At 48.2% G+C, this 12,403-nt stretch overlaps 1 protein-coding gene across 5 annotated transcripts in view; it reads left to right on the forward strand.

Moving 5' to 3' along the window:
• VPS13B (vacuolar protein sorting 13 homolog B) overlaps positions 1-12,403 on the forward strand; it is a gene marked incomplete at both ends in the record, with an annotated part of 778,321 nt that overhangs the window by 762,348 nt on the left and 3,570 nt on the right. For all 5 annotated transcript variants that reach the window (XM_079722541.1, XM_079722545.1, XM_079722542.1 and 2 more), the window contains 5 exons: positions 107-283; positions 2,278-2,448; positions 8,766-8,942; positions 11,204-11,306; positions 11,799-12,048. In XM_079722541.1, coding sequence (XP_079578667.1) covers positions 107-283; positions 2,278-2,448; positions 8,766-8,942; positions 11,204-11,306; positions 11,799-12,048 — 878 coding nt within the window. The remainder of the gene's footprint in view (positions 1-106; positions 284-2,277; positions 2,449-8,765; positions 8,943-11,203; positions 11,307-11,798; positions 12,049-12,403) is intronic.

The raw sequence follows: 12,403 nt of genomic DNA on the forward strand, positions 1-12,403 counted from the left end.
ATTCTAGTGTGAAAAGTGAATTGCAGGGAAAATGGGTCACTTGTCCCATATGTTGAAAATGCTGTGTTTAAGATTTCAGTAACCCCTTCCCTTTGGTCCCTCACAGGCTGGGTGGTTGGATCCCTGGAAATCCTTGGCAGCCCGGCAAGTTTGGTGCGAAGCATCGGGAATGGCATCGCCGACTTCTTCAGGCTTCCGTACGAGGGGCTGACCCGAGGCCCAGGAGCCTTTGTGAGCGGAGTTTCCAGAGGGACGACATCATTTGTGAAGCACATTTCCAAAGGTAGCTATTCGGGTTCCTTGTAATGAGGTCGTATTTTCATTCCTTCCCTCTCTTATTTTTTATTTTTAAAGAACGTGTTAAAAGTTTTCAGTGAATTAAGTTTGCCTCTAACTTTGTTTGGCTTGTTAGCTGGCAGTGAAGTGTTGGATCTGTAACAAAGCTCATATATAATGTCTTATGTTTTAAACAGATCACTGCTTGCCTGTAGTGTGTGAAAATGTTTCAGAAACTTCAGAATTTGAAACCTCCCAATGGGAAAACAAGGATTGGCTCAACTGTTATTCCATGTGATAAATACAGAAATATTAAAGGTGTTCAGGACTTCTGCTAAACATCAGAAATCCTACACTGTGTTGCCTCATCATATTTTTTTAAATGTAGATACAGTTGTCATAACTTTTGTAAGGCTATGGATACGTTTTGACGTGGAAGCCGATTGGGAGGTGAAAGAGCCAGCTTTTCCCTAGCACGCCACGTAAACAGTGCCACCTTGTGGCCCAGACGGGTCATCAGGCGCAGAAGCCAAAATGCCGCCCACAAGAAGGAGAGCGTGCTTTCCTTTCATCCGTGTGTTTGTTTGCCCATATTTTGGTCAGGTTGGCAGTGACTCGGGAACTAACAAGGGCCATCTGAGTCCCCGTTTCTTCTCAGCAGGAGGCAGGGGAAACAGGGCAAAGGCCTCCTCCCCCATAAAAGGCTTTTTACTGTCAACAGTACTGCAACTCTGTTATGAGTGGGCAGGTTACAGAAGTCTCTAGAAGGCCTCAAACAAGACTTGAGCTCGAAATATGAGAACCCATGATCCATAGAGGGGGACTGGCAAGAGAACAACAAGAGCAATAAACCAAATTCCATGGACAGTCACGGGACCACTCCCCCGGGGCCCCGGTCATCCGGGAGGCCTGTGAGCCGAGCTGCAGGAACTCACAGATGAGTCACTGGTGGATTTCTCACTCTTGACACTTGAATCTTTGTGGTTCTGTTGTTTTTATTTTAAAATAAGACAACCAACACTTGCTAGATTGCACTCCGGCAGTAATTTTAGCATAGTGACTCACTGAATGTTTTTTACACTCGTTCTCTCCTTCTCTTAGGAAAATCTGTTTGGTTTGTCTGTGTGTGTGTACGTGGATTTTTTCTTTTCAGATGACTGGTTAAGACGCAGCTGCAAAAACAACATCTTCCATTTCTTCTGAAAACTAGACATCCAATAACAGATGAACTAATTCATTAGCTTCAGGATATGTCCGTTGATGTCTTTCAGTTTTGCTCACTGGGGTCTATGCAGACTTGCTAGAGGGGATTATGACTGTCTTGAGCAAGATGCAGAAATAGCCTTTCTTGGGAAAACCAGACGGAATCGTGGCTTTCACATGCTTTACTCCCTTTGATGTCCTCACTTTTTTTCAGCTAACACCCTGAATATCAAAATCACACATATTCTCTGTGGCATAATAATTATTTCCTGACTGTCAAATGATAAAAGTTTAGTGTCTTCCTCTACTATGACTAAAGTAATAGGGTGAAATAAATTTTATTGCTAAAGTAGAAACATTCCTTTGCGATCTGTTTAAAATTCAGCAACATAACCTTACCCTTTCAAATCAGAGCAGGCAAATTGCAACTTTCAAAACTGGGCCTCAGTGAGGACTTCAAAACTAACTATTTTAGCCAAGCCCTAACAGTCAAATGAAAGTGCATGATAGCTTCCTATGAGGCCGTGGGCATTTTTCTGGTAACGGAGCTTCTAATTCTACCCCCTGTGAGGAGTGCCATCACCCTTGTCAGCAAGTGCTCATCTTCACCTCATTGTCTTAAGGCTGCTTCTTCAAACTGACCGAGGGGAAGCCACCGTCACCCTCCATGGGCGAGTCCAGAAGGCAGATGTGCTTCCACCTCCCTCTCCCCTCCCCCACAGTGCTCCAGGGACCACTCCCCTTGGGGCCACCATCTATGTGACCAGGAGACCAACCCACGTGCTCTTGTGCCCTCAGGTACCCTCACCTCCATCACCAACCTGGCCACGAGCCTGGCCCGGAACATGGACCGGCTCTCGCTGGATGAGGAGCATTACAACCGGCAGGAGGAGTGGCGGCGGCAGCTCCCGGAGAGCCTAGGCGAGGGGCTCCGGCAGGGCCTGTCCCGGCTGGGCATCAGCCTGCTCGGTAAGGGGCCGCCAGGGCCCGGGGACCAGTACTTTCCACGGGCTGGTTGTGGACTGTCCATCTTTCTGCAGAGATGCTGAGGCTCAGAGAGGCCAAGGCACGCACTCTGGTTCCTACCCTGGCCAGCGGGGTTCTGGAACCGGCACCCTCTCCAGAGCCCTTGTGCGGCTGCGCAGGGCCATCCTGGGACCTGGCCGCTCCCCGCCCCCCGCTCCCCGCCGGTCGCGTTCCCGCCTTCCCTCACCTCTGGTGGGAGATGCCTCCCTGCGTCCTCGCGGCTTCCGTAAGACATCATTCACTCCGTAGGGCCCCGCGCGCGGGGTGTCAACACAAGGACGGCAGCCCACAGCTGCATGCTTGCTGAAGGGAGCAACGGGCAAACCTCCTGAAGCGCTTGCTGCCTCTCTGCCACAGATACTGCAAACGCCTGCTTTTGTTTGGGAAGCACTTGAGCAATGTGCAAATGTCATGTAAACTTCAGTGAGGAGCCCACTTTTCCCTTTTATTTTTTTAAGAATGCCAGATCTGCCTGACTCCGTGTAATTGCCGTTTGTCAAGCAGCCAGATGGTATAGATAGAGATGAAGATTGCTAGGGGTATTTCCAAATATTACAAATGTTTGAAAAATAAGTTGCTTTGGAAAATCTATGAAAAGGAAGCTTCAGAGCTGAAATTTTACAGAGCAGGATTTTCAAGGGTATCTTTTATTTGTTTGCAAAGGAATTTAAAACTGTATTGCTTGGCAGCCTGCCTGCCGAGCATCTGAAGGAGTGTGCATCTTGCAGAGATCAAAGTGGCCCAAAGCAGGGAGAGTAAAGGTCAGAAAAGATGAGCTTGAAAGGATTTGTCCTCTCTCCAGGCTGCAGTTTTGTACATAACCCCCCACCACCGCCACCACTCGCAGCACGGCCAGCTGAGGCCCCGAGAGGAAGTCGTAAGATGTTACAACTTCAGGTTAAGTTACTAGAAAGTGTTTAAGTCCTAACCTGAAGTGGTGTGGGACACGGTCCTGTGATAATGTGTGGGAGTGGGGACCCGGGGTGGAGCAGCTCTGGGGAAGGGTGGGGTGGTGCAGGGTGGCCATGGTCCTCGGGAGCCAGCGGACCCCAGGCTCGGGTGTCCAGGTCCTTTCTCTGTGACCTCAGAGCTTCTCTTTTGTAAATTGGGGCTGAAAATTACTCTGCCGTTATTGGAAGTAATGCTGGTCGGTTGTGTGCCAGGCATAGGGTCCATGTTTGGTAAACAGCACCTTCATTATATTATGGTAGCAAAGGAGCTATAAGAGTTGCCTGGTTTCAGAGAGTGTCCCAGCAAAGAGAGACATCTGAGCAGTGGCAGGAGCATTTCTGCTTTAGTTTTAGTCCAGTGGGTTCAGTTGCTGTAACCACAGGAAGTGTCAATGAGGTTATCTTGGAGGCCTCAAGCCATCATTTGGGAACTGTGGGACCTCTTTCTGCTAAGAATCACGGCTTTACATGCCCTCTGCTCTGGACAGGAGAGCTTCCTTCTCGCTGTCCAAGCTCTTCTTGGATGGAAGCACTCAGCAGAGGAGACCTGAGCCGGCTGGCACGTGGCTGTTCCCATCCTGACTAACCTGTTCTCTCCCGACCCAGAGAAGCCCACATCCTCTACCCATTTTCCACTGTATAAAACTGTGCCTGATGGTAGAAATCAGTTACATGGGGAGCCATGATTCTGCCTTTGTGATGTCACCCTTTCAAGCATGGCTCCTGTTATTAACCAGGGTAGAAAATCATAAACCTTTGAACTTTGCTATAGCCATCATGTTTTATACACACTCATCCATGCAAGGGAACCACTTGGCCTGTCTGTGGAAACTACAGTAGGCTCGTGGAGTCTGTGGGCCCCTAAGAGCTCCACTCAGAGCAGCACATGTGGAGCAGTGTGTCCGTTTCTGTGCTTCTCAGACTAAGGTTGGGCCAACCAGCTTCCTTTCCTGGAAGAGTTCAAGAACTCTCTGTATCCCAATAATCACTGGGTCGTCTCAAAACGTCTGGTCCTTGATGTGTGGCAGGAAGAAAGGGGAGAATAGGACCAACCAAGTCCCCTCACCTGGGAAAGTATAGATTTGTTGCCGTTTAATCCATCCCCAGAAATGGTGTATAAAACTGCCAAATGCCAGTAAATGCCCGATTGAAGTTAGAGCTATTATCATATAATAGTTTGAAAGCCATGCTTGGTGAAATCAAAATGCTACTTCCTCAGTTTCTTCCTTTATAAGACATAAACATAAATGACCTGGTCAGTAAAAAATATATTTAAATAACACTTCTGGGTTGTCAAAGTACTTTCACATGGGTCATCTTATTTGATCTTCAAACCTAGGCATGAATGGGGTTAAGTGACTTGCCCAGGTCAAACCTCCAGGCAGGACAAGAACCTGGGTCTTCCCACATGTCACCCACCCTGGAGGGCTCCAAGCCTGGAAACAATCAGGATGTGGGGAGACTGAACAATTGAAAGTTCCAGGGTAGGAAAAATACATTTCCCCCAAATGTTTATGGGTTTGATGGGCCTTCCTAAGTCGGCTCGGCCCTCATGGGGACATGGTGGAGTGTTATGAGGCACTTAAAAAATCAAAGGATGTCTTCAGCTGTCCTGCCCAGCCCCATTGCCCCGGGACAGCGAGGAAGTGTTGGGCTGCAGAGAGATGCCGCCGAGGCTCCTGCAAGAAATCCACAACCGTTTTCAGAAAGCAGTAGCTTTTGGAAAAACTGTTTAGCCTGCAGAGTTGGCATCAGGCTTGCCCGCATTTACCAGATCCATTCCCCAGATGCCCCCACTTTCTACTACCCCCTGGAGGCTGCTGAGAGAGGATGTGAGCTCCGTGTCGCAGCTACATGGCACGTCCCCTCCCGGATGGGACTTCTCCCTGGGGAATACCTAAGGCAGGATGTCAGAACTTGCTTCTCTGGCCCGTGCCTGACTTATGAAGCACTGCTGGATTTCCCAGCAGCCACACCTGTCTTGACGGCCGCTCTCAGGACGCCATTCGGAATCCCGACCACGTAGGCCTCCACCAGGTGAGTCGGGACGGTTTCCCGAGCGAGTGAGTGAAGAGCTGGGCACCGAGAAGGCGCTTACACACAGCCCGTCTGATGCTGTCCTCAGCCATCAGCACCCTGCTTGGCAATTAGAAGGGAATTTGGGAATAACAGGCGTGCTTCCTTCTCAGTTTGCTCATCTGTCGTGGTCAAGACAAGCAAGCCTCAAGCCGGGGTGCCTAATACACTCTGTGGGGTTTGTTTGTCCCTGGAACGTGAGCTGTGGAGTGGTGTCCCAGCCCAGGCCTGTGCCTCCGCTGTTGTGATTTTTTTTAAAAATGTTCAGAATAAAATTACAACATGTGATTAGGCAGCACCAAAATAGCCACACAGGCAGAACATTCATAGATAGTGACCCGGTGAGTTTTGCCTAATGCTGGGGAGCAAGTCACAGAAGAGGTGAGAGAGGGTCTTTTAGTCCCCTTGCTTCACAGAGCAAGCCCTCCTCCTCCAGCAAAGAGTAGGAAAGGAAGCACGTCTGGGACTTCCCTGGCGGTCCAGTGGTTAGGACTCCATGCTTCCCCTGCAGGGGGCACGGGTTCAATCCCTGGTCAGAGAACTAAGATCCCGCATGCCACGCAGCGTGACCAACAAAAAAGAGGAAAGGAAGCACATCCGGCTTCTGCCCTGCCCAGCACATGAGGGGAGTCTGGGGAAGCACCCCTTCCCTCCCTGCCTCACTTCATCACATCACAGCCGGCTCCATGTGGCAGCCCTCCCCGTGGGCCTGATGCCAGCGGACAAGTTTGGGGATCAGTCGCCGCTAACTAAAGCCTCAGAGCAGAGTTGGAGTGTACGGCAGTAAATAATTTACCAGTTGTGGGATTTAGCGGGATTACACTGCCTGAGAGACCCTCTGAAGCCCTAGGAGAGCAGCCTCTCAGGCTCAGCTGCAGACGCGGGCCGGGCTGCCGGTTTCTCACGCACCTGGGGCCCAGGGAGGTGTCGGTGTGTGTGACAGGCCAGCCTCCCGCCCGGGGCCTGGTACTGGCCCAGGGCACGCGCTCCCGCAGCTCCTTCTCTACCTCTTAGCATCTAACGCCTTGTCACGGGGTTCAGGCTTTCCACTTTGGGGGCTGCCTGAAGAATTTATCTATCAAAGTTTATCTATCAGAGCCTTCACCGTGGCCGGTGGCTGGAGAAAGTGGAAGATCAAAGGGGAGTTTCACTGTGATACGGGTTTGCACTTAGGCAGACCCAAGTCAGAGCCTTGTGTGGATAATCATGGCTCTATGCCCCTTGTGCTGGTCAGGCCTGACACATTAAAGGAAAATGGGAGATTTTCACCTGCCCCCCAACTCTATTTTAATAGTGTTAATGGCAATCTGCCCTTCAGAGAAGACATTTCTACCAGAAATACAGGCAATAACTTAATTTATTGGTGAATTTGTAATTATTTACCCCACCTTTCTACTCTTAAAGCATGGAGATCTTTCACAGAAATCAGAAAGTGAAATCGCAAAGTCTGTGTTCTTTGATTTGATGCTATTCACTTTGAACTGTCTGCTATGAAATGATTTGAAGAGAAGACCCCAGGGTTCTTGCCTCTCCCAGTGCAGCCGGTTCCATTAATATTTCCCAGCTGCCCTGACTTCTGACCTCATAGACGGAGAGCAGAACATCAGATTCCTCAGACTGAAAACACGAGGCGAGCTCCCAGCCCAAGCACCAAGACTGGGTGTCGTGAGGGGGTGCTGAGACTGCCATCCCTTGGCCCCTGATAGCCAAGGTGGCCCAGGCCAGCTGTGAGCAGCTTCTTCCACTTCCCTCACCATTTCTTTAAGAGGTTTGGGAAGCGGTGGTCTAGGCTGGGAAACAGACCTGTCGCCTCAGGTCATTCTTAATCTGTCAGTACATAAACTTAAATGGCTCTGTCAAAATTTAGAGGAGTGGAATCCATGAAGAACATTGCCTTTACAACTGACCCGAAGGAACTGGCCTTTCATTTTACTGGATTTTGTTCAATGGAATATTACTGGAAATTAGGAGGTCATTAACTGAGAACTGGAAATCTCCCTTTACCCAGGAGACTTTGAATTAGTGGCATTTGGAATAATGGGATTTGACATGTACTAAAATTTCTACCAGGGGACTGTGCATTTTCATTAATCCTAGCAGGTTTGAGCTGAAAACAGAATTCTGTCAAGAATTGTAATGAAATTTCTTCCTCTTGCTGGGTTAGGGAACCCTTCACTCTGACACGGCAAAAAATTTGGACTGTTGGGGCCTTTAGTCGAACTCATCCCTGGTCCCTCAAGGTAAGAGGAGCAAGGGGGGACCCACAGAGGCTGAGGGATTCGCCCTCCAGCTCCGAGCATGGCCTGGCTGCCCCATGGGAAAGCCGTTAAGAGCAAAGAGCCGTGAGCACAGGGTTTGTAGCTGTTCTCAAGTGAACGGTTAAGTGGCCAAACCTCAGCTGAAGTGAGAGAAAAGGAAATTTTTCCAAGACTGGCAAAGGAAAGAGCTTGTTTTATAAACAGGATCAGTGAATAGCTTGGTGGTTAAGAGCGAGGCTGTGACTCTGACTCCCTGGACTCCAATCCTGGCTCAAGCACGGGGCAGCTGTGTGACCTTGGGAAAAACTCCTTAACCTCCCTGTGCCTCAGTGGCCTTGTCTAGGAACTGAGGATAAAAGCCATGCCTGATTCCCTAGGATTGTGACAATTAATGATCTCCTACAAGTAAGCTCTTAGCACATAGTAAGTACTCAAAACAGATTTGCTATAATAGCAATAATAACTGTATCAACAGTTACTCATTATATAATTATTAACATATTAACATTACATTACTATTAAATAACTGCCCTTATTCTTACTAAAAGAACAAGGAAAGGGGCTGGCCCTTTTCAGTTTTTTCATCCTCTTGATTCAGTGAAAATGTATTAGGCTCACTCTCCTCCTAAGGAATTGTTAGCTCCTGTCCCTAAACTCTGTTGCCTGATTTCTGGAGAAAGATGTGTGGGTGTCACTTGGGAATAGTCTGGCATGTTTATTAAATTCGAAACTGAACTTCACAGATCCTATGTTGGGCCAAACCCAGTCTGAACATTGTGTTTTGATGAAGATAATAAATGTCTAACACGTCCTCAATGTACTTAGATAAATGGTAAACAAATGCATAGTAAAGAGCTTTATAATGAGGGTGGGGTTTCATTTTCAATCCAAACAAAACTGTGTTCCAGATTGAAGGTTTTCACTTTCTCAGGATTTTATGCATCAGTCCTTACCTGGGGCTTTTGTTGTTTTTCAGGTGCTATTGCTGGTATAGTCGATCAGCCAATGCAGAACTTCCAGAAAACATCGGAGGCTCATGGTTCAGCAGGACACAAGGCCAAGGGTGTTATCTCCGGTGTGGGGAAAGGAATCATGGGGGTGTTCACGAAGCCCATTGGAGGGGCTGCTGAGCTCGTGTCACAGACTGGCTACGGTGAGTCCTGGAGAACCGGCCAACTCAGACATCACCGATAAATTTGCATTATTATACCAAGGTTTCCCTAAGATAATCTAGCCCCTCACATGACAGAGGAGTGAAAGATAGATATATCTCTAAATAAATAGTCCTTTTTCTTACTTCTTTGTTTATTTACACAAAGAGTTGAATTGGACTATGACTAATAAATTACAATAAAATTATAAAGCCAGGAAATTAATAATTTCAGTTTATACAGGTCACAGAATCTTTTTACAGTCATTTAATAAAATCGACTTTAATGAAAAGTAACCAGTTAGAGGTTGAGGGCAATAAATCCATATACTGAAGCAGAAAGTAGACTTACTTTTTCTGGTGAGCAATTTGAAATAAAAAAATAAAGTTATAAAGCAGGAAGATATCTTTAAAAGACAATGCGTCTGTATTTGGAGAATGAGAGAGAGAGGAGCATGCGTGTGTCGGTGGGTGCGTGCACACTTGCCCATGCAGCTTGGCGTCAGGCATGGCTTTCTCGCCAGCAACTGTGCTGCTCTTGCAGCCAGGCCCAGTCTCCTGGCCAGTGTCAGCAAAGGTGCATGCTCTGCCACTGAAAACCCTTCCCTGAGCAGACAGGTGCGGAAAACTTGGGCTCATGGAACTACCGCTTTAGGCTGGTGCCAGGCCTCTCCACGCACACACGTGCGCACAGGAGCAGTGGGTGCATGGGAGAGGAAGCGCCTCCTCCTGTGCTAATTTTCTGCATTCTTGGCAGAGCACGTTGAAGTGACTTTACAGAACTAGGTAACTGGAATTGTTACCTTTTTCTTTTTTTTGGCCGGACCTCGCGTCTTGCAGAATCTTAGTTCCCCGACCAGGGACTGAACACTCGGCCCTTGGCAGTGAAAAGTGCAGAGTCCTAACCACTGAACCGCCAGGGACCCTGGAATTGTTAACCTTTTTACCTAAAATCGGTGTCATCGTTTTGATCATGAACGGGCAGGAGCTTTGCATCTGTATCTGCATCTGGCCATAAAGTCTGCAGGGTCCATTTGACTGCTGCCTCCTGCGCCTCACTAGGTCTGACAAGAGGCAGCCCAGATTAGGGCATAAAACCCGTGTCTGAAAGGAAGAGAGCGGGAGATGAGTGCCCACACTCAGGCAACCATCCGGAGAGGCTCCTTTAAGAGACCACACAGACAGGAACATGTGTTCCTCTCCGCTCTTCCCCTGACCTCCTTCCCCTCAAGTTCTGTCTCTCACTCCTTCTGTGAATGACGTTTTCACTCACAGGGAAACTGACAAAAAGAACTGCTGCAACTTATAACTGGACAAAGTTAAATGCTCCCTTATCAAATACTTAACACGTTAATAAAAATAGTATTCCTTTCTGCTATAGATTGCAGTGAGGTAAAGTCAACTTATACTTCATAAATTCCTCTGGTCTTGAAAATGCCATTGTCCCTCACTGTGTGTTTCCCAAGGATGAGGAACTCTCCCTTATGGAAGAGCACCTCAGAACAGAGCTTCACGTGGGCCTTGCTGGTTTCCATCATTCCTGTAAAACTTTTATTACTGCACTGAAGGTTTTACAAACCACTAACTCTTAGTCTAATGACTGTGCCTCGTTTATAAACATTTACAAGCCCTCAGAAAGCACACATGCTGTACCATCTTTGGTTCTGAAGAGTCTCTTTGGAGGACTGCATGGCTGCTGCTGGGTGCCCTCTTTTGGTGATGGCACCAGGGAGACCATGTAATAAACCAGAGGCCCCAAGAGCACTCATAAATGTATATGGATTCATGTTTAACAGCTGGATTAAGTCACTTAAATACTGTATCTAGGCAAACCATGTGCCTTTGTGTGCATCTCTGTGTGTGTTGTGTTTTCTATTTCACCAGCCACAGCACAGATACAGAAGTATTGTAATATTCAGCAAGGAAGTCAACTAACAACCTTGACTTTTGTATCACATAAATTGTAAATGATGTGTGAGCTATTGCTCCAGAATGATTACTCCCAGGAGCATTATGCGTCCTCTAATTGCCAGTCTATGCTTGGACTGTAGCTCATTCATATTTCAGTTTGCAGCTAATATAAGATCACCAGGGTTAAGAGCATTGCAATGTTTAATGATTATCTATATACTTGATTCCAAAGATATGACATCATTTTGGATCTGTAGCATTTTATGGATGGCTTTAAGCAGATGACATCACTGTAGCATGAAACTGTTTTCCAGAAAACAGCTAGTAAAACTCCCTTACTTCTCTTACCACAGGTATTTTACACGGAGCTGGACTTTCTCAGCTTCCCAAACAGCGCTATCAGCCAAGTGATCTGCATGCTGACCAAGCTCCAAATAGCCACGTCAAATACGTCTGGTAAAATGACACTTGTTCAACTGTACACGTGCGCTGTATGTTAACAGGGCCTGGCTTGCTCTCAAGCTAACGGGCCACACTTCCAGGGGAGCCCAAGAGGAGCAGCTGTTTTCGGGGAAAGGCTGCCATCCACAGATCTGGGCTGGCAGCAGGACGCCACTGCCCCACACACAGGTCCCACTCAGGGGAGGATGTGCACTGGCAGAGGTGCCCGGGCCTGCAAGAGGGCCTGAGATTCTCTATGGAGCCAGTGTTCTAATTAGGGGTGACATTTCTAATGGGAAGAAAAGGAATTACCAAAGCCAAGGGGTATCTTTGTCTCCAGGAGGAGCTGGGTTCTGTTGACCAGAATCAGAATTAAAGTGACAATTACATTTCAAACTGAAATTAGTAATCAGATTGGTGAGGGCCTTTGCCTTGGTACAGTGAGCCCTGATAAGTGACCATCTTTTTCTAAGCTGGCTTTGGCCTCATTTTTCTCCTTTGAAACAGGAAAATGCTTCAGTCTCTGGGCAGACCAGAAGTCCACATGGCCCTGGATGTGGTTCTGGTGAGGGGCTCGGGCCAGGAGCACGAAGGGTGCTTGCTGCTGACGTCAGAAGTGCTCTTCGTGGTGAGCGTCAGCGAGGACACCCAGCAGCAGGCATTCCCTGTCACGGAGATCGACTGTGCGCAGGACAGCAAGCAAAGCAACCTGCTCATCGTGCAGCTTAAGCAGCCAAGAGTGGCCTGTGATGTAGAGGTACATTTCGGAAAACAGGGTGACCAGGGTTAGCTGCCGGCAAAGTTGAGACACAGGGTGACCGCAGGTACCAGGCATTTATGAGCCAGCAGCATCTGGAGTGGATGCTGGAGACCAGGAGGGCTGCCAGGGGAAGGGGTGTGGGCAGCAAGGAGGCCGATGGACTCAGAGCTGGGGCTAAGCCACCATAAGAATTGAAGGTTGGCTGTCATGGAGCTGGGGTGCTGGAGCTCCCAAACAAGCAGGTCTGAAGAAGAAGGGCCAGGACCAAGGCAGCAATTCCATGCAAATACTCCACGAAGCAGGCCCAAGTCTGCACGTGGCCTGGGAGTGACTGCAGCAGGTCGCTTTAGCA

This window comes from Hyperoodon ampullatus (genome assembly GCF_949752795.1).
Source record: "Hyperoodon ampullatus genome assembly, chromosome: 17".
In the NCBI taxonomy this organism is placed as follows: domain Eukaryota; kingdom Metazoa; phylum Chordata; class Mammalia; order Artiodactyla; family Ziphiidae; genus Hyperoodon; species Hyperoodon ampullatus.